Source organism: Oncorhynchus gorbuscha, linkage group LG01 (genome assembly GCF_021184085.1).
Source record: "Oncorhynchus gorbuscha isolate QuinsamMale2020 ecotype Even-year linkage group LG01, OgorEven_v1.0, whole genome shotgun sequence".
NCBI classification, from domain to species: Eukaryota; Metazoa; Chordata; class Actinopteri; order Salmoniformes; family Salmonidae; genus Oncorhynchus; species Oncorhynchus gorbuscha.
Genome location: NC_060173.1, coordinates 62,205,656 through 62,221,878, shown reverse-complemented (window position 1 = coordinate 62,221,878; position 16,223 = coordinate 62,205,656). Strand labels below are relative to the sequence as shown.

General features: G+C 44.2%; 1 protein-coding gene across 1 annotated transcript in view; it reads right to left on the bottom strand.

Moving 5' to 3' along the window:
* b4galnt4a (beta-1,4-N-acetyl-galactosaminyl transferase 4a) overlaps window positions 1–16,223 on the bottom strand; it is a 470,997-nt gene that overhangs the window by 61,659 nt on the left and 393,115 nt on the right. Inside the window, exon 8 of the mRNA XM_046358032.1 lies at window positions 12,990–13,068. Within this exon, the coding sequence (XP_046213988.1) occupies window positions 12,990–13,068 (79 nt within the window). The remainder of the gene's footprint in view (window positions 1–12,989; window positions 13,069–16,223) is intronic.

Below are 16,223 nucleotides of genomic sequence, written 5' to 3'. Positions count from 1 at the left end.
TTGACCTGGCCAAGGTTTTCGACTCTGTCAATCACCACATCCTCATTGGCAGACTCGACAGCCTTGGTTTCTCAAATGATTGCCTCGCCTGGTTCACCAAAGACTTCTCTGATAGAGTTTAGTGTATCAAATCGGAGGGTCTGTTGTCCGGGCCTCTGGCAGTCTCTATGGGGGTGCCACAGGGTTCAATTCTTGGACCGACTCTCTTCTCTGTATACAGCAATGATGTTGCTTTTGCTGCTGGTGAGTCTCTGATCCACCTCTACGCAGACGACACCATTCTGTATACTTCTGGCCCTTTTTTGGACACAAGTAAAACTAAATGCACGCTCTTCAACCGATCGCTACCTGCACCTGCCCGCCTGTCCAACATCACTAGTCTGGACGGTTCTGACTTAGAATATGTAGACATCTACAAATACCTAGGTGTCTGGTTAAACTGTAAACTCTCCTTCCAGCCTCACATCAAACATCTCCAATCCAAAGTTAAATCTAGAATTAGCTTCCTATTTCGCAAACAAAGCATCCTTCACTCATGCTGCCAAACATACTCTTGTAAAACTGACCATCCTACCAATCCTCGACTTCGGCGATGTCATTTACAAAATAGCCTCCAATACCCTACTCAATAAATTGGATGCAGTCTATCACAGTGCAATCCGTTTTGTGACCAAAGCCCCATATTCTACTCACCACTGCGACCTGCACGCTCTCGTTGGCTGGCCCTCGCTTCATACTCGTTGCCTAACACACTGGCTCCAGGACACCTACAAGACCCTGCTAGTCCCCCCATATCTCAGCTCGCTGGTCACCATAGCAGCACCCACCTGTAGCACGCGCTCCAGCAGGTATATCTCTCTGGTCACCCCCAAAACCAATTCTTTGGCCGCCTCTCCTTCCAGTTCTTTGCTGCCAATGACTGGAACGAACTACAAATATCTCTGAAACTGGAAACACTTATCTCCCTCACTAGCTATAAGCACCAGCTGTCAGAGCAGCTCATAGATTACTGCACCTGTACATAGCCCATCTATAATTTAGCACAAACCACTACCTCTTTCCCTACTGTATTTATTTATTTTGATCCTTTGCACCCCATTATTTCTCTCTACTTTACACATTCTTCCACTGCAAATCAACCATGCCAGTGTTTAACTTGCTATATTGTATTTACTTAGCCACCATGGCCTTTTTTGCCTTTACCTCACTTATCTCACCTCACTTGCTCACATTGTATATAGACGTATTTTTCTACTGAATTATTGACTGTGTGTGTGTTTTACTCCATGTGTAACTCTGTGTCGTTGTACGTGTCAAACTGCTTTGCTTTATGTTGGCCAGGTCGCAATTGTAAATGAGAACTTGTTCTCAACTTGACTACCTGGTTAAATAAAGGTGAAATAAAAAATATATTTAAAAAATATGAACAATAACTCAGTAAAACCTTTGAAATTGAAGGAGCACATATTGCACCAGTTTTAAGCACTGGCTGCCTGTGAGTTTTAGAATGAATTGAAATATTATTTTATTGGTTTTTAAAATCAATCCATGATTGTGCACCCCGATACAGGTCAGACAGGGTTTTAAGTTAAGTACGCAGTAGGTCCCTCAGGTCCTCTGGCACTAGCCTTTTAATTATCCCATAGCCTAGCACCAAGAGGCATGGGGAGACAGCCTTCAGTTATTATGCCCCCAGCCTCTGGAATAGCCTGCCAGAGAACCTGAGGGGGACCAAGAGGCATGGAGAGACAGCCTTCAGTTATTATGCCCCCAGCCTCTGGAATAGCCTGTCAGAGAACCTGAGGGGGACCAAGAGGCATGGAGAGGAAGCCTTCAGTTATTATGCCACCAGCCTCTGGAATAGCCTGCCAGAGAACCTGCGGGGGCCAAAACTTAGGACATATTTAAAGGTAAAATATTTAAAACACATCTTTTAGCTTTGCTTTTCCTTAGGGTGCTTTTAAGTTGTTCAGTTTGTGTCATTCTTTAAAAACATTATCTTACGTTTCTGGTGTAGTAAATATGTAATATTTTTTGTCATTATTCATTTGTTTGTTTTCCTGTAAAGCACATTGCATTGCATTTCATGTCTGAAATGTGCTGTATAAATAAAGCTTGATTTTATTTATTCCATAATTCTAACCTAAATGACAGAGTGAAAAGAAGGGAGTATTTTATTCTCTCTTTTTATTCGCTCTCTTTTAAAGATCCACATGGACGTTTAGTTGCACATTTTTTTGTAAAATGTTGGTGTGAATGTTAGCTGTGTGGTTCATATACACATTTCTTATCCCATGAAATCACACAGATCCATTGTTTTAGGCAGTGGAGGCTCCTCCTCAGTGAATTTAATAAAAATGTCATTTGTAAAATATTTAAAGAGTTATACTTTTTAGGTAAAACAATACTAAATATAATCACGTCACCAAATAACTGATTAAAACCTGGGGAATAGTTACAGGGGAGAGGAGGGGGGGGATGAATGAACTAATTGTCATCCAATATGCTGTAATAGAAATAAGGACATGCTTATGAAAAAAACTAATCCTCCCTCATCTTAAATGGCACTGACCACCACTGTACTGTACTATACTTTTTCTCATGCAGGTGGGGAGGACTGTACATTTCTATCCAATAAGGTAATTTCTGCACAATATTTCTGTCCATTTACGGGGCCCCCTCAAGGGTACCCACTAAGGTGAATGCACCAATTTGTAAGTCGCTCTGGATAAGAGCGTCTGCTAAATGACTTAAATGTAAATGTAATGGGCAAATGTTGCACATAGCATTAGTTTCAGGAGTGAGAAGCTAACAAAACATCTCAGCTGATCTACAGCTCCCCAGAGGGACATCATACCTTTAGCCATGGTATCGTGGGCATTTCAGTATAAAGATGAGTGTGAATCCGTTTCTATCTCTTCCTTTATCAATCAGTGTCTTGGCCACTGCGATTTATTGCGCCCATTGGCTAATGCGGCTGCGGCGGCCTAGTCACGGTAAATCTGCTGTTTCTGTCAAAGTGTGAAATTAATTCCGCTATTAAATCCAGCACAGGGGCCTTGCTAAGCCAGTGTAACCAGTAAGATAGCGCTCTCTCACACACACACGCACACATACACACAGCTATATATACACACACAGCAATATATATACACAAACAGCAATATATACACACACACACACACATGATTTGCAGCGTGTCTTTTCTATGCAGTTCAAACCGACTTTTACAGCCTCTGGGGTTGGTTTCCTATTCTCTGTGCAGTCTCAAGTTACGTCCCAAATGGCACCCTCCATCCTAGTCCATATGTAGTGCACTACTTTTGTCCTTGGTTAAAAGTAGTACATTAATATAGGGTATTGTGTGCCATTTAGGACACATTTCAGAGGAGAATGGAGACGGGTGCCCATATGACCTTGCTACTATAGATATAATCAGGTTCTTCAAAATAATGGCTGCCGTCTTTATGACACTGATGATGATGATATAAAGCTTATATAGTCTTACTCAGAAATACCATGAAGTGGAAAGAAAAGACAACCATAGATCCATTGATTTCTCCTTTACTTGCTGTCTCCCTCCCTCTATCCATCTTTTCAAATAAAGTTGAAAGTTCACATTTTCCTCTCCTCTCACTTTCTCTTTCTCCTCTTCTCTTCTCCTCACCCCCCCTCTCCCTCGCTTCCCCCATGTTCTCCCTTCCTCTACTTTCCATCCCCTCTCCTTCTCCTCCTCTTCTCTCCCTTTCTTAGACAAGTATTTTCAGTCGCTCTTTGTCTCCACATAAATCAAGGCCAGCTGTGTGTTACGACGGTACAAATGTCAGTGTGTCCGAGTGGAGTTGGGCACTCACATACGCGCACATATGCATGAGCACATGCATATACTGTATACACTTGCATGCATGCACACACGTACACTGACACAGGCATACATGCGCGTGCTGTCTCTCTCTCTGTTGCTTCTCTCCAAACATTACAATGAAACCACAACAGAATGTCATCATCACCAGCCATCTCAGAGTTCCATCTCAGTTCTGTTCAGTTTCCAATTTCCATGACAACCTGGGCAGCAGAGATGGTGTGTGGATGATGGGCCCAACTCAATGTCTCATATACGTCTGTCTGTCTGGATACACATTTTTACTTCAGCAAGTAGGCAGCCTCTAGACGTTCAGTCTACTCCGGACCAGGCCCTAATCCCCTGGACTCGAAAGTGGAAGCGGCGGCTTGGGAGCAACCTGACGAGACTACATCGGCAAACAAATGGACCGCAATTGCCATAGACCGTGGCGTTCCAAGATGGTGTAGCAGTCAGACGTGTGTTTTCTCTTCTCCTGTCCATTGTAAATATAGTTTTCCTCATTTTGTTTTCGTATATATTTAGTGTACATTTTAATCTCACTTTCTATCTACGGACTGAATATACTGTCCTGCAACCTGCCTCACCCAATGCTGTAAGGATCTGCTATTTTTATACTATAGAACCGGAACCCCCATCAGAAGCGAGCCAGCTAACTAGCTACTAGTCAGTTAACGGTGAAGGCCGCTAGCAGTGGCTAACTCGGACACCAGCCAGCTTCAGCTCGGTCAGTAACTGCCAATCTGCACAGAGCGATATCAACCCAGAGCATATCGGACTGCTTTTTCTCTACCACATCTCCGGATTCCTACCGCAAGCTCTGAACCTTTACACCAGGTCATCGCAGCTAGCTAGCTGCAATCTGAGTGGCTACTTCTGGCCAACATCTCTGTCCTGAAGCAAGCACCAGTTAGCCTTGAGCTAGCCTCGAGCTAGGACCATCTCCCTGCTAGCCATAGAGGTCCACCAGCTAATTCTTGGGCTACAATACCTCTTTTGCCAATTGGCCTGGACTCTTTACGGAGCCCAGCCGATTTATCACGACTGGTCTGCCGATATAATCGTCCGAGGTGGTTTCAACAGGCTCTCCGTTGCCGAAGGCCCATCTGCTAGCCCCGGCCCACTAGCTGTCTGAATGGCCATGTCTCCAGCTCTCCTAGCGTAGTAGCGACAACTGAACGGCTCCCTGACTCCCCTAATGCTACTCATTGGACCCTATGATCACTCTGCGACACATGCCTCTCCCTAATGTCAATATGCCTTGTCTATTGCTGTTTTGGTTAGTTATTATTGTCTTATTTCACTGTAGAGCCCCCAGTACTACCCAATATGCCTTAGATAGCCCTTTTGTCCCACCTCCAACACATGCAGTGACCTCACCTGGCTTACTGGTGCCTTTAGAGACCAAACCTAAATTCATTGTCACTTAATGCCTAGGTTTACCTCCACTGTACTCACATCTTACCCTTGTCTGTACATTATGCCTTGAATCTATTCTTCCACGCCCAGAAATCTGCTCATTTTACTCTCTAGACGATCAGTTCTTATAGCCTTTACCCTTATCCTACTTTACCCTTATCCTACTCCTCCTCTGTTCCTCTGGTGAATTAGAGGTTAACCCAGGCCCTGCAGCCCCCAGCACCACTCCTATTCCCCAGGCGCTCTCATTTGTTGACTTCTGTAACCGTAAAAGCCTTGGTTTAATGCATGTTAAAACCTATTAGGGATAGGGGGCCGCATTTTCAATTTGGATGAATTGCGTGCCCAAACTGAACTGCCTCCTACTCTGTCCCAGATGGTAACATATGCATATTATTATTACTATTGGATAGAAAACACTCTGACGTTTCTGAAACTGTTTGAATTATGTCTGTGAGTATAACAGAACTCATATGGCTGACAAAAACCTGAGAAGAAATCCAAACAGGAAGTGAGAAATCGATTTTCAAAACAGTGCCAATTGAAATCCATGTTAGTTATGGATGTGCATGCCCTTCCTAGTGCTTCCACAAGATGTCACCGTCTTTAGATTCTGGTTTTAGGATTCTACTATAAAGGAGGGGCTCATAGGAGCTCTTTTACTGAGTGGTCTGCAGAAAGCCTCGGTCTCATTTTTATGCGCGGTCACGAGAGATTATGCTCTCGTTCCAATGCTTTTCTTCAGACAATGAAACTCAAAGGTAAGTAAATATTTATAGTGTTTCTTGTAGCTTCTGTTGACGCCAAAATGGCGGCTATTTCTTTGGCTATTTTGGGTTCTGAGCGCCGTTCTCAGATGATTCTTTTTACGTAATTTTTTTTAAAAATCTGACAAAGAGGTTGCATAGAGGATAAGTTTGTATTTAATTCTGTGAATAACACTTGCATCTTTTATCAATGTTTGTTGTGATTATTTCTGCAAAATCACCGGATGTTTTGGAATCAAAACATTACTGCATGTAACGCGCCAATGTAAACTGAGATTTATATTATATATACACATTATCGAACAAAACATGTATAATATGATGTTTATCTTTTTATCATTTGCTGTATTGGACTTGTTAATGTGTGAAAGTTACATATTTCTAAAAAAAAACGTTTTTGAATTTCGCACACTGCCTTTTCAGCAGAATGTTGTGGGTTTCTTCTAGCGGAACCCCTGGGCGAGAAAGGTTAACATCAGACGCCTCCACCCTAAGTTGGTTTTATTCACTGCTTTAGCACAATCCGCCTACCCTGATGTCCTAGCCGTGTCTGAATCCTGGCTTAGGAAGGCCACCAAAAATCCTGAAATCTCATCCCCAACTACAACATTTTCTGACAAGATAGAACTGCAAAAGGGGGCGAAGTTGCAATCTATTGCAGAGATTGACAGAACTCTGCAGGCTTACTATCCAGGTTTGTGCCCAAACAATTCGAGCTTCTACTTTTAAAAATCCACCTTTCCAGAAACAAGTCTCTCACCGTTGCTGCTTTTTATAGAATCCCCTCAACCCCCAGCTGAGCCCTGGACACGATATGTGAATTGATTGCCCCCCCTTCTACAGTGGGGCAAAAAAGTATTTAGTCAGCCACCAATTGTGCAAGTTATCCCACTTAAAAAGATGAGAGGCCTGTAATTCTCATCATAGGTACACTTCAACTATGACAGACAAAATGAGAAAAAAAATATCCAGAAAATCACATTGTAGGATTTTTAATGAATTTATATGCAAATTATGGTGGAAAATAAGTATTTGGTCACCAACAAACAAGCAAGATTTCTGGCTCTCACAGACCTGTAACTTCTTCTTTAAGAGGCTCCTCTGTCCTCCACTCGTTACCTGTATTAATGGCACCTGTTTGAACTTGTTATCAGTATAAAAGACACCTGTCCACAACCTCAAACAGTCACACTTTTCAGGGAAGTCAGGAACACACAGTCCATTAGGAAAGCTAAGGCTAGCTTTTTCAAACAGACATTTGCATCCTGTAGCACTAATTGCAAAAAGTTTTGGGACACTGTAAAGGCCATGGAGAATAAGATAACCTTTTACCAGTTGTACTGAGGCTAGGAAACACTGTCAACACCGGTAAACCTACGATAATCTATAATTTCAACGTCTGGCCATGCTTTCCACCTGGCTACCCCTACCCCGGCCAACAGCTCTTCACCCCCCTGCAGCCCCCCCCCCCACACACACACACACCTCTCCTTCACCCAAATACAGACAGCTGATGCTCTGATAGAGATGCAAAATCTGGATACCTAAAAATCAGCTGGGCTAGGCTGGACCCTCTCTTTCTAAAAGTATCCGCCATAATTGTTGCAGGTGCCTTGCAGTTGGCAAACCAAGTGGTGATGCTGCCAGTCAAGATACTCTCAATGGTGCAACTGTATAACTTTTTGAGGATCTGAGGGCCCATGCCAATTCTTTTCACCTTCCTGAGGGGGGAAGAGGCACTGCCGTGCCCTCTTCACAACCGTGTGGGTGTGTGTGTGGACCATGTTAATTCCTTAGTGATGTGGACACCAATGAACTTGAAGCTCTCGACGAGCTCCACTACAGCCCCATCAATGTGGATGGGGGGCGTGCTCGCCCATCTGTTTCCTGTAGTCCATGATCAACTCATTTGTCTTGCTGACATTGAGGACGAGGTCATCGTCATGGGTGATCAGTCCTACCACTGTTGTGTTGTCAGCAAACTTGATGATGGTGTTGGAGTCATGCATGGCAACACAGTCATGGGTGAACAGGGAGTACAGGAGGGGCTAAACACACACCCCTGAGGGGCCCCTGTGTTGGTCAGTGTGGCAGATGTATTGTTGCCTACCATCATCACCTGGGGGTGACTTGTCAGGAAGTCCAGGACCCAGTTGCAGAGGGAGTTGTTCAGTCACAGGGTCCTGAGCTTGGTGATAAGCTAGGAGGGGACGATGGTGTTGAATGCTGATCTGTAGTCAATGAATAGCATTTTTGCATAGGTATTATTTTTGTCAAGGTGGGTGAGGGCAGTGTGGAGCACAATAAAGATTGCATCATCTGTGGATCTGTTGGGGCGGTATGCAAATTTTAGTGGGTCAAGGGTGTCTGGGATGATGGTGTTGATGTAGGCCATGACTAGCCTTTCAAAACATTTCATGGCTATAGATGTGCGTGCTACGGGGCAATAATCATTTCGTCAGGTTACCTTGGCATTCTTTGGGCACAGGGACTATGGTCTGCTTGAAACAAGTTGGTATTTATTACAGGCCGGGTCAGGGATAGGTTAAAAATGTCAGTGAAGACACTGGCCAACTGGTCAGCGCGTGCTCTGAGTACGTGTCCTGGTTAGAGGTCTTCATGGATCCACCTGTACCCGAATACCTGAGACCCAATCTGGTACCCAAGTGTGTCCAGATCCAGAATTCTAAATAATTTCACGGGTCTGGATCGGATCTGACATGATTGTCATGGATCTCGGGTATTTATAATTTTAACTGACTTGTCGGGAATGGCCCATACAGATCCGTATGAGACTTCAGCTCTTGCTTTTCACAAGAGTGGAGCGTGGCGCATGTAGCTCGATGTTGGCCAATCATAAGTCATTAAAGCAGCAATAGTAACAGTCACAGAGCCTCGCACCATGTGAGGCAAAAGTTATGAGATATCTAATCAATGGAAGATGTAATTAAAATTACAAAATTAAAAGTTAAAGGAGAAGGATAGGCTACAATGACCAAGAGCCAACAGGTAGGCAGGCTGCTACTGAGAAAACACATGCACTGCAGCCTCTGTTAGCCTACCTAGATACAGTGGACGCTCCACTAAAAGTTTTGTGATTATGCTACAGGATTTAGAGGTAATTTGTGGTTTAGTTCGGTACCCTGCGTCACTACTTCATTGCTCCAGACCGGCGCAAGGGGGAGTTAGAGAGCCGATTATGCGCCCAAGGCGCGGGATGGCCCACGGGATGGCCACGCACAGAAGACTGACCTAGCCCACGGGTAAGGGAGGAGGGGGAATGGAGGGGGAATGGGGGAGGAGGATGTAGGGGGAGGGGGGTAGCATACCTCACCCCACTGGGTAGCACAGAGCAACACTAAAGGTGCATTGCACCAATAATTGCGCTGTATAGGAAAATGTTCCCGCTGTTCTTGCCAGTCTCTCATTTAAGGCGTCAGTCAAAAGTTATACTTAAGGGCCTCCCGGGTGGCGCAGTGGTTGAGGGCGCTGTACTGCAGTGTCGGCTGTGCCACCAGAGACCCTGTGTTCCCGCCCAGGCTCTGTCGTAACCGGCTGCGACCGGGAGGTCCATGGGGCGACACACAATTGGCCTAGCTTCGTCCAGGTTAGGGAGGGCTTTGCCGGTGGGAATATCCTTGTTTCATTGCGACTCCTGTGGCTGGCCGCAGTGCACGAGGTCGCCAGGTGCACGGTGTTTCCTTCAACACATTGGTGCGGCTGGCTTCCGGGTTGGATATGCGGTGTGTTAAGAAGCAGTGCGGCTTTGGTCCTAGACTTGGCACTCCAGCACCACTTGCCATGCAGCAGTAGTAGAGAGAACAGTTTATGACTAGGGTGGCTGGGGTCTTTCACCATTTTTAGGGCCTTCCTCTGACACCGCCTGGTGTAGAGGTCCAATATGGCAGGCAGCTTAGCCCCAGTGATGTAGTGGGCCGTACGCACAAACCTCTGTATTGCCTTGCGGTCGTAGGCAGAGCAGTTCCCATACCAGGCAGTGATAAAAGCAATCAGGATGCTCTCGATGTTGCAGCTGTGGAACCTTTTGAGGATCTGAGGACCCATGCCAAATCCTTTTAGTTTCCTGAGGGGAAATAGGCTTGGTTGTGCCCTCTTCACGACTGTCTTGGTATGTTTGGACCATTCTAGTTTGTTGGTGATGTAGACACTAAGGAGTTTGAAGCTCTCAACCTGCTCCACTACTGCCCCGTCGATGAGAATGGGGGTGTGCTCGGTCCTCCTTTTCCTGTAGTCCACAATCATCTCCTTAGTCTTGGTTACGTTGAGGGATAGGTTGTTATTCTGGCACCAACTGGCCAGGTCTCTGACCTCCTTCCCATAGGCTGTCTTGTTGTCGGTGATCAGGCCTACCACTGTTGTGTCATCTGCAAACTTAATGATGGCATTGCAGTCGTGGTTGGACAGGGAGTACAGGAGGGGACTGAGCACACACCCCTGAGGGGCTTCAGTGTTTAAAAATACAGTGTATTAAAAATACAAAATGTAAGTATTCAGAGGCTTTACTCAAAACTTTGTTGAAGCACCTTTGGCAGCGATTACAGCCTTGAGTCGTCTTGGGTATGATGCGACAAGCTTGGCACACCTGTATTTGGAGAGTTTCTCCCATGCTTCTCTGCAGATTCTCTCAAGCTCTGTCAGGTTGGATGGGGAGCTATTTTCACAGGCAGAACACTGTAAGAACGGCCCATGTTCTGAATTCTGTCGCTGTACATTTCAAAAGTGCTAAACAAATAGTTATATTGACAATGTCCAGTCTGGCTTGCTAATTAATGTCTTAATCAAAATTATGGATTGCCTCTTATCCTCTTGTCATCCCCTTATGCCAAAGTTTGTACATTTCATGAGAAACCACATTTGTTTAAGCAAGTCAGATGTATCAGCTATGTTTTTAAAAGACAGTAAATGAGGCTGACAAGGCTCCACTTAAAGCTAGGTATAGCAGTGGTAAGATGTTGGGATGGCTTTATGTAGGCCCTAACATTTTGTGGGCACTGTTTGTCACCATTATAGTGCAATTAATATATTTTATAGTGTTGTGTAGTGGCTTTGCTGGCATGTATCCCACTTTCTTTTTTTGCCCCACCGAGAATTACATGCTAAAATAGCCACTGCAAGAGATGTTTGATCCGGTTCAAGTCTGGGCTCTGGCTGGGCCACTCAAGGAAATTCAGAGACTGTCTTGGCAGTGTGCGTAGGGTAGTTGTCCTGTTGGAAGGTGAACCTTCGCCCCCAGTCTGAGTCCTGAGTGCTCTGGAGCAGGTTTACATTAAGGATCTAACTGTACTTTGCTCTGTACATCTTTCCTTGATCCTGACTAGTCTCCCAGTCCCTGCCGCTGAAAAACATCACCACAGGATGATGCTACCACCACCATGAATTACCAAAGGGACGGTGCCAGGTTTCCCCTCTACCATAAAGGCCTGATTGGTTGTCCTTCTGGAATGTTCTCCCATCTCCACAGAGGAACTCTGGAGCTTTGACAGAGCTGACAGAACCTTCTCTCCCGATTGCTCAGTTTGGCCAGCTCTAGGAAGAGTCTTGGTGGTTCCAAACTACTTCCATTTAAGAATGATGGAGTCCACTGTGGACCTTCAATGCTGCAGAAATGTTTTGGTACCCTTCCCCAGATCTGTGCCTCAACACAAACCTGTCTATGAGGTCTACTGACAATTCCGTCGACCTCATGGCTTGATTTTTGCTCTGGCATGCACTGTCAACTGTGGGACCTTATGTAAAAAAGGTACTTCTGTTTTAAATTGTAATACATTTGCAAAAATGTGTAAAAACCTGTTTTCGTTTTGTTATTAAGGGGTATTGTGTGTAGATTGATGAGAAAATGTTTTTATTTAATCAATTTTAGAATAAGGCTGTAACTTAACATAATGTAGAAAGGGAAGGGGTCTGAATACTTTCCGAATGCACTGTATCTTCTAGATGCACTGTAGCTACCTCAATTACCTCCTATACCTGCACATCAACTCGGTACTGGTACTCCCTGTATATAGCCATGATATTTTTACTGATTATTTTTATTCATTATTCACTGTGTACTTATTCCTTGTCACTATTTGTGTTTTATTGTATTTGTTATCTTTATCTTTGACTATACATAGTTTGAAAATGACCCGTAAGTAAGCATTTCAATGTTAATCTATACCTTTTGTTTACAAAGCATGTGACGAATACATTTGATTTGACTTGACAATACAGCCCACTTAGGTCTATGTGTCTTGAAGTAGGCAGTGGAGCATCCCAGAATAGACAGACAGTGTTACTGTATAGGAATGGTAAGAGAGAGAGAGAGAGGGTGTGAGGGAGAGAGAGAGAGGAGGCATGAAATAGAGAGATAGAGTAGGAGAGAGGGTGCGGGTGGGAGATGAGAGAAGAGATAGAGAGATACATCCATACAGTATATGTATGTAGAGAGAGGGAGATGAAGAGTGGCAGGGATAGTCCCTCTGGATAGTTTGGGGGGAAAAAGGAATCCAATGTGAGATAATAAAGCACATGATCAGAGACAACACACCACACCATGTATTATCAAGAGCCCAGCTTACCCACACCCACACACACACACCAGGTGTGTGGAGTACTTTCTGAAACTTTACCCTTAAGTTAGCTCTCTCCATTAGATAAAGAGTGAACATTTAGTTTGCAAAAAAGAAGGGATTTAGTTTATTATCTACTTCACTTGCTTTGGCAATGTTAACATATGTTTCCTATGCCAATAAAGCCCTTAAATTGAAATTTAAATAGACAGCAAGAGAGAGAGAGGGAGGGGGGAAGGGTGAGAGAGAGGGACAGAGACCCAGTATTGAGTGAGTTTAGAGTGCACTTACACAGGGTCTAGTTCAGTAGTTTCGTACAACTTCAGCTAGTAGCCTAGCCCCCCATAAATGAATAAAGTTGTATGGACTTACCCCAACCTCCACGTGGTCTGACCCCTTGTCATCCTGCTTGTGAAGGATCTCAAAGTAGTACCGTCTGGATGAGATAAGGCTAGAGAGAGGTAGAGAGAGCGAGAGGGGAGAGGGAGAAAATGTTAAATTACAATTAGGATTTAAAACATTTGCCAGATGTTATTTTTCCACCTCATGAGCTGCGAGGAGATTGCGCTGGAAAGCTGGAAATTGAGGCTACAGTGAATGTTAATGCTGAGGAACCCAAGACTACTTACAAGTCAAGTCGGAGGTTTACATACACTTAGAATTTCCGGTCACAACTTGTGGACTTGTTTGCGTGCTGCTGTGTGTTTTGTTTGCTAACCTTACTTTGCTACCTGCCAATTTGACTGTTTTTACTTTTTAATTACCGTTTATATATATATTTTTTTCCATTGCTTGAATTTTTTTATTCAACTTTTTCACACCGGACGCTTTATCTGGACGTGGTTCGTCAGGACCTCCACCAGCCGAAGCTAAGTAGTAACATTAACATGATGCCTGCTAATTGCAGTAGCTGTACTCATAATATACAGGAGAACGATCGCCTTATGGCGAGGATAGCTGTGGTACAAGCCCAGTTTCAGACGCAATCGTTAGGCAAGGGTAATTTAAGTGTAGGAAAGGATGAAACAGCATCTGTGCAACTAGTAAGTACATACAGTAGTATAAATCCCCTCGCACAGTCCCCGCAGTTGGACAATTTTCTCATGGTTTCTGGAAGGAAATGCTGTAGGAATGCTCAACCGGTGTCGCTCATTCAGCTGACAGAAACTTTCAACCAGTTCTCCCCATTAAGCAGCGAGTCGGGAGTCTCTAATCTACGCTCTACTCCTCCTTTTGCGGGGTCTGAGATGCCGACTCCTCCCACCATTAGCTCTGACAAATTGAAAACCCTAGTCATTGGTGACTCCATTACCCGTAGTATTAGACTTAAAATGAATCATCCAGCGATCATACACTGTTTACCAGGGGGCAGGGCTACCGATGTTAAGGCTAATCTGAAGATGGTGCTGGCTAAAGCCAAACTGGCGAGTGTAGAGAGTATAGGGATATTGTTATCCACGTCAGCACCAACAATGTTAGGATGAAACAGTCAGAGGTCACCAAGATAGCTTCAGCGTGTAAATCAGCTAGAAAGATGTGTCGGCATCGAGTAATTGCCTCTGTCCCCCTCCCAGTTAGGGGGGGGGGGTGAGTTCCACAGCAGAGTGTCACAACTCTATCACTGGTTGAAAACTGTTTTCTGCCCCTCCCAAAAGATAGAATTTGTAGATAATTGGCCCTCTTTCTGGGACTCACCGACAAACAGGACCAAGCCTGGCCTGTTGAGGAGTGACAGACTCCATCCTAGCTGGAGGGGTGCTCTCATCTTATCTACAAACATAGACAGGGCTCTAACTCCCCAAGCTCCACATTGAGATAAGGTGCAGGCCAGGCACCAGGCTGTTAGCCAGCTTGCCAGCTTAGTGGAGTCTGCCACTAGCACACTCAGTGTAGTCAGCTCAGCTATCCCCATTGAGACCATGTCTATGCTTCGACCTAGGTTGGGCAAAACTAAACATGACGGTGTTCGCTCTAGCAATCTCACTGGAATAAAGACCTCTTCCATTCCTGCCATTATTGAAAGAGATTGTGTTACCGCACCTCTCAAAATAGGGCTACTTAATGTTAGATCCCTCACTTCCAAGTCAGTTATAGTCAATGAACTAATCACTGATCATAATCTTGATGTGATTGGCCTGACTGAAACATGCCTTAAACCTGATGAATTTCCTGTGATAAATGAGGCCTAACCTCCTGGTTACACTAGCGACCATATCCACCATGCGTTCCGCAAAGGCGGGGGTGTTGCTAGTATTTACGATAGCAAATTTCAATTTACAAAAAAAAAAAAAAAATGAAATCTATGCAGCCTACTCAATCACTTTTTATAGCTACTGTTTACAGTCCTCCTGGGTCATATACAGCATTCATCACTGAGTTGCCTGAATTCCTATCAGACCTTGTAGTCATGGCAGATAATATTCACATGGAAAAGTCCACAGACCCACTCCAAAAGGCTTTCGGAGCCATCATCGACTCAGTGGGTTTTGTACAACATGTCTCCGGACCTACTCACTGCCACAGTCATACTCTAGACCTAGTTTTGTCCCGTGGAATAAATGTTGTGAATCTTAATGTTTTTCCTCATAATCCTGGACTATCAGTCCACCATTTAATTAAGTTTGCAATCGCAACAAATAATCTGCTCAGACCCGAACCAAGGATCATCAAAAACCATGCTATAAATTCTAGGACAACTCAAAGATTCCTAGATACCCTTCCAGACCCCCTCGCCTACCCAAGGACAAAAATAAGTTAACCACCTAACTGAGGAACCCAATTTAACCTTGCGCAATACCCTAGATGCAGACGCACCCCTAAAAACAAAAACATTTGTCATAAGAAACTAGCTCCCTACAGGAAATACCAGAGATATGAAGCAAGCTTCCAGAAATCTGGAACGGAAATGGAGCTACGACAAAATAGAAGTGTTCTGACAAGCTTGGAAAGACAGTACCGTGCAGTATCGAAGAGCCCTCACTCCTGCTCGATCATCCTATTTTTCCAACTTCATTGAGGAAAATAAGAACCATCCAACATGAATTTTTGATACTGTCGCAAAGCTAACTAAACAGCAGCATTCCCCAAGAGAGGATGGCTTTCACTTCAGCAGTGATAAATTCATGAACTTCTTTGAGGAAAAGATCATGATCATTAGAAAGCAAATTATGAACTCCTCTTTAAATCTGCGTAGTCCTCCAAAGCTCAGTTGTCCTGAGTCTGCACAACTCTGCCAGGACCAAGGGAGACACTCAAGAATATAGTACTATATCTCTTGACACAATGATGAAAATAATCATGGCCTCTAAACCTTCAAGCTGCATACTGGACCCTATTCCAACTAAACTACTGAAAGAGCTGCTTCCAGTGCTTAGCCCTCCTATGTTGAACATAATAAACTGCTCTCTATCCATCGGATGTGTACCAAACACACTAAAAGTGGCAGTAATAAAGCCTCTTGAAAAAGCCAAACCTTGACCCAGAAAATATAAAAACTAAATTGGATATATCGAATCTCCCATTCCTCTCAAACATTTTAGAAAAAGCTGTTGTCCAGCAACTCACTGCCTTACCTGAAGACAAACAATATATACATAATGCTTCAGT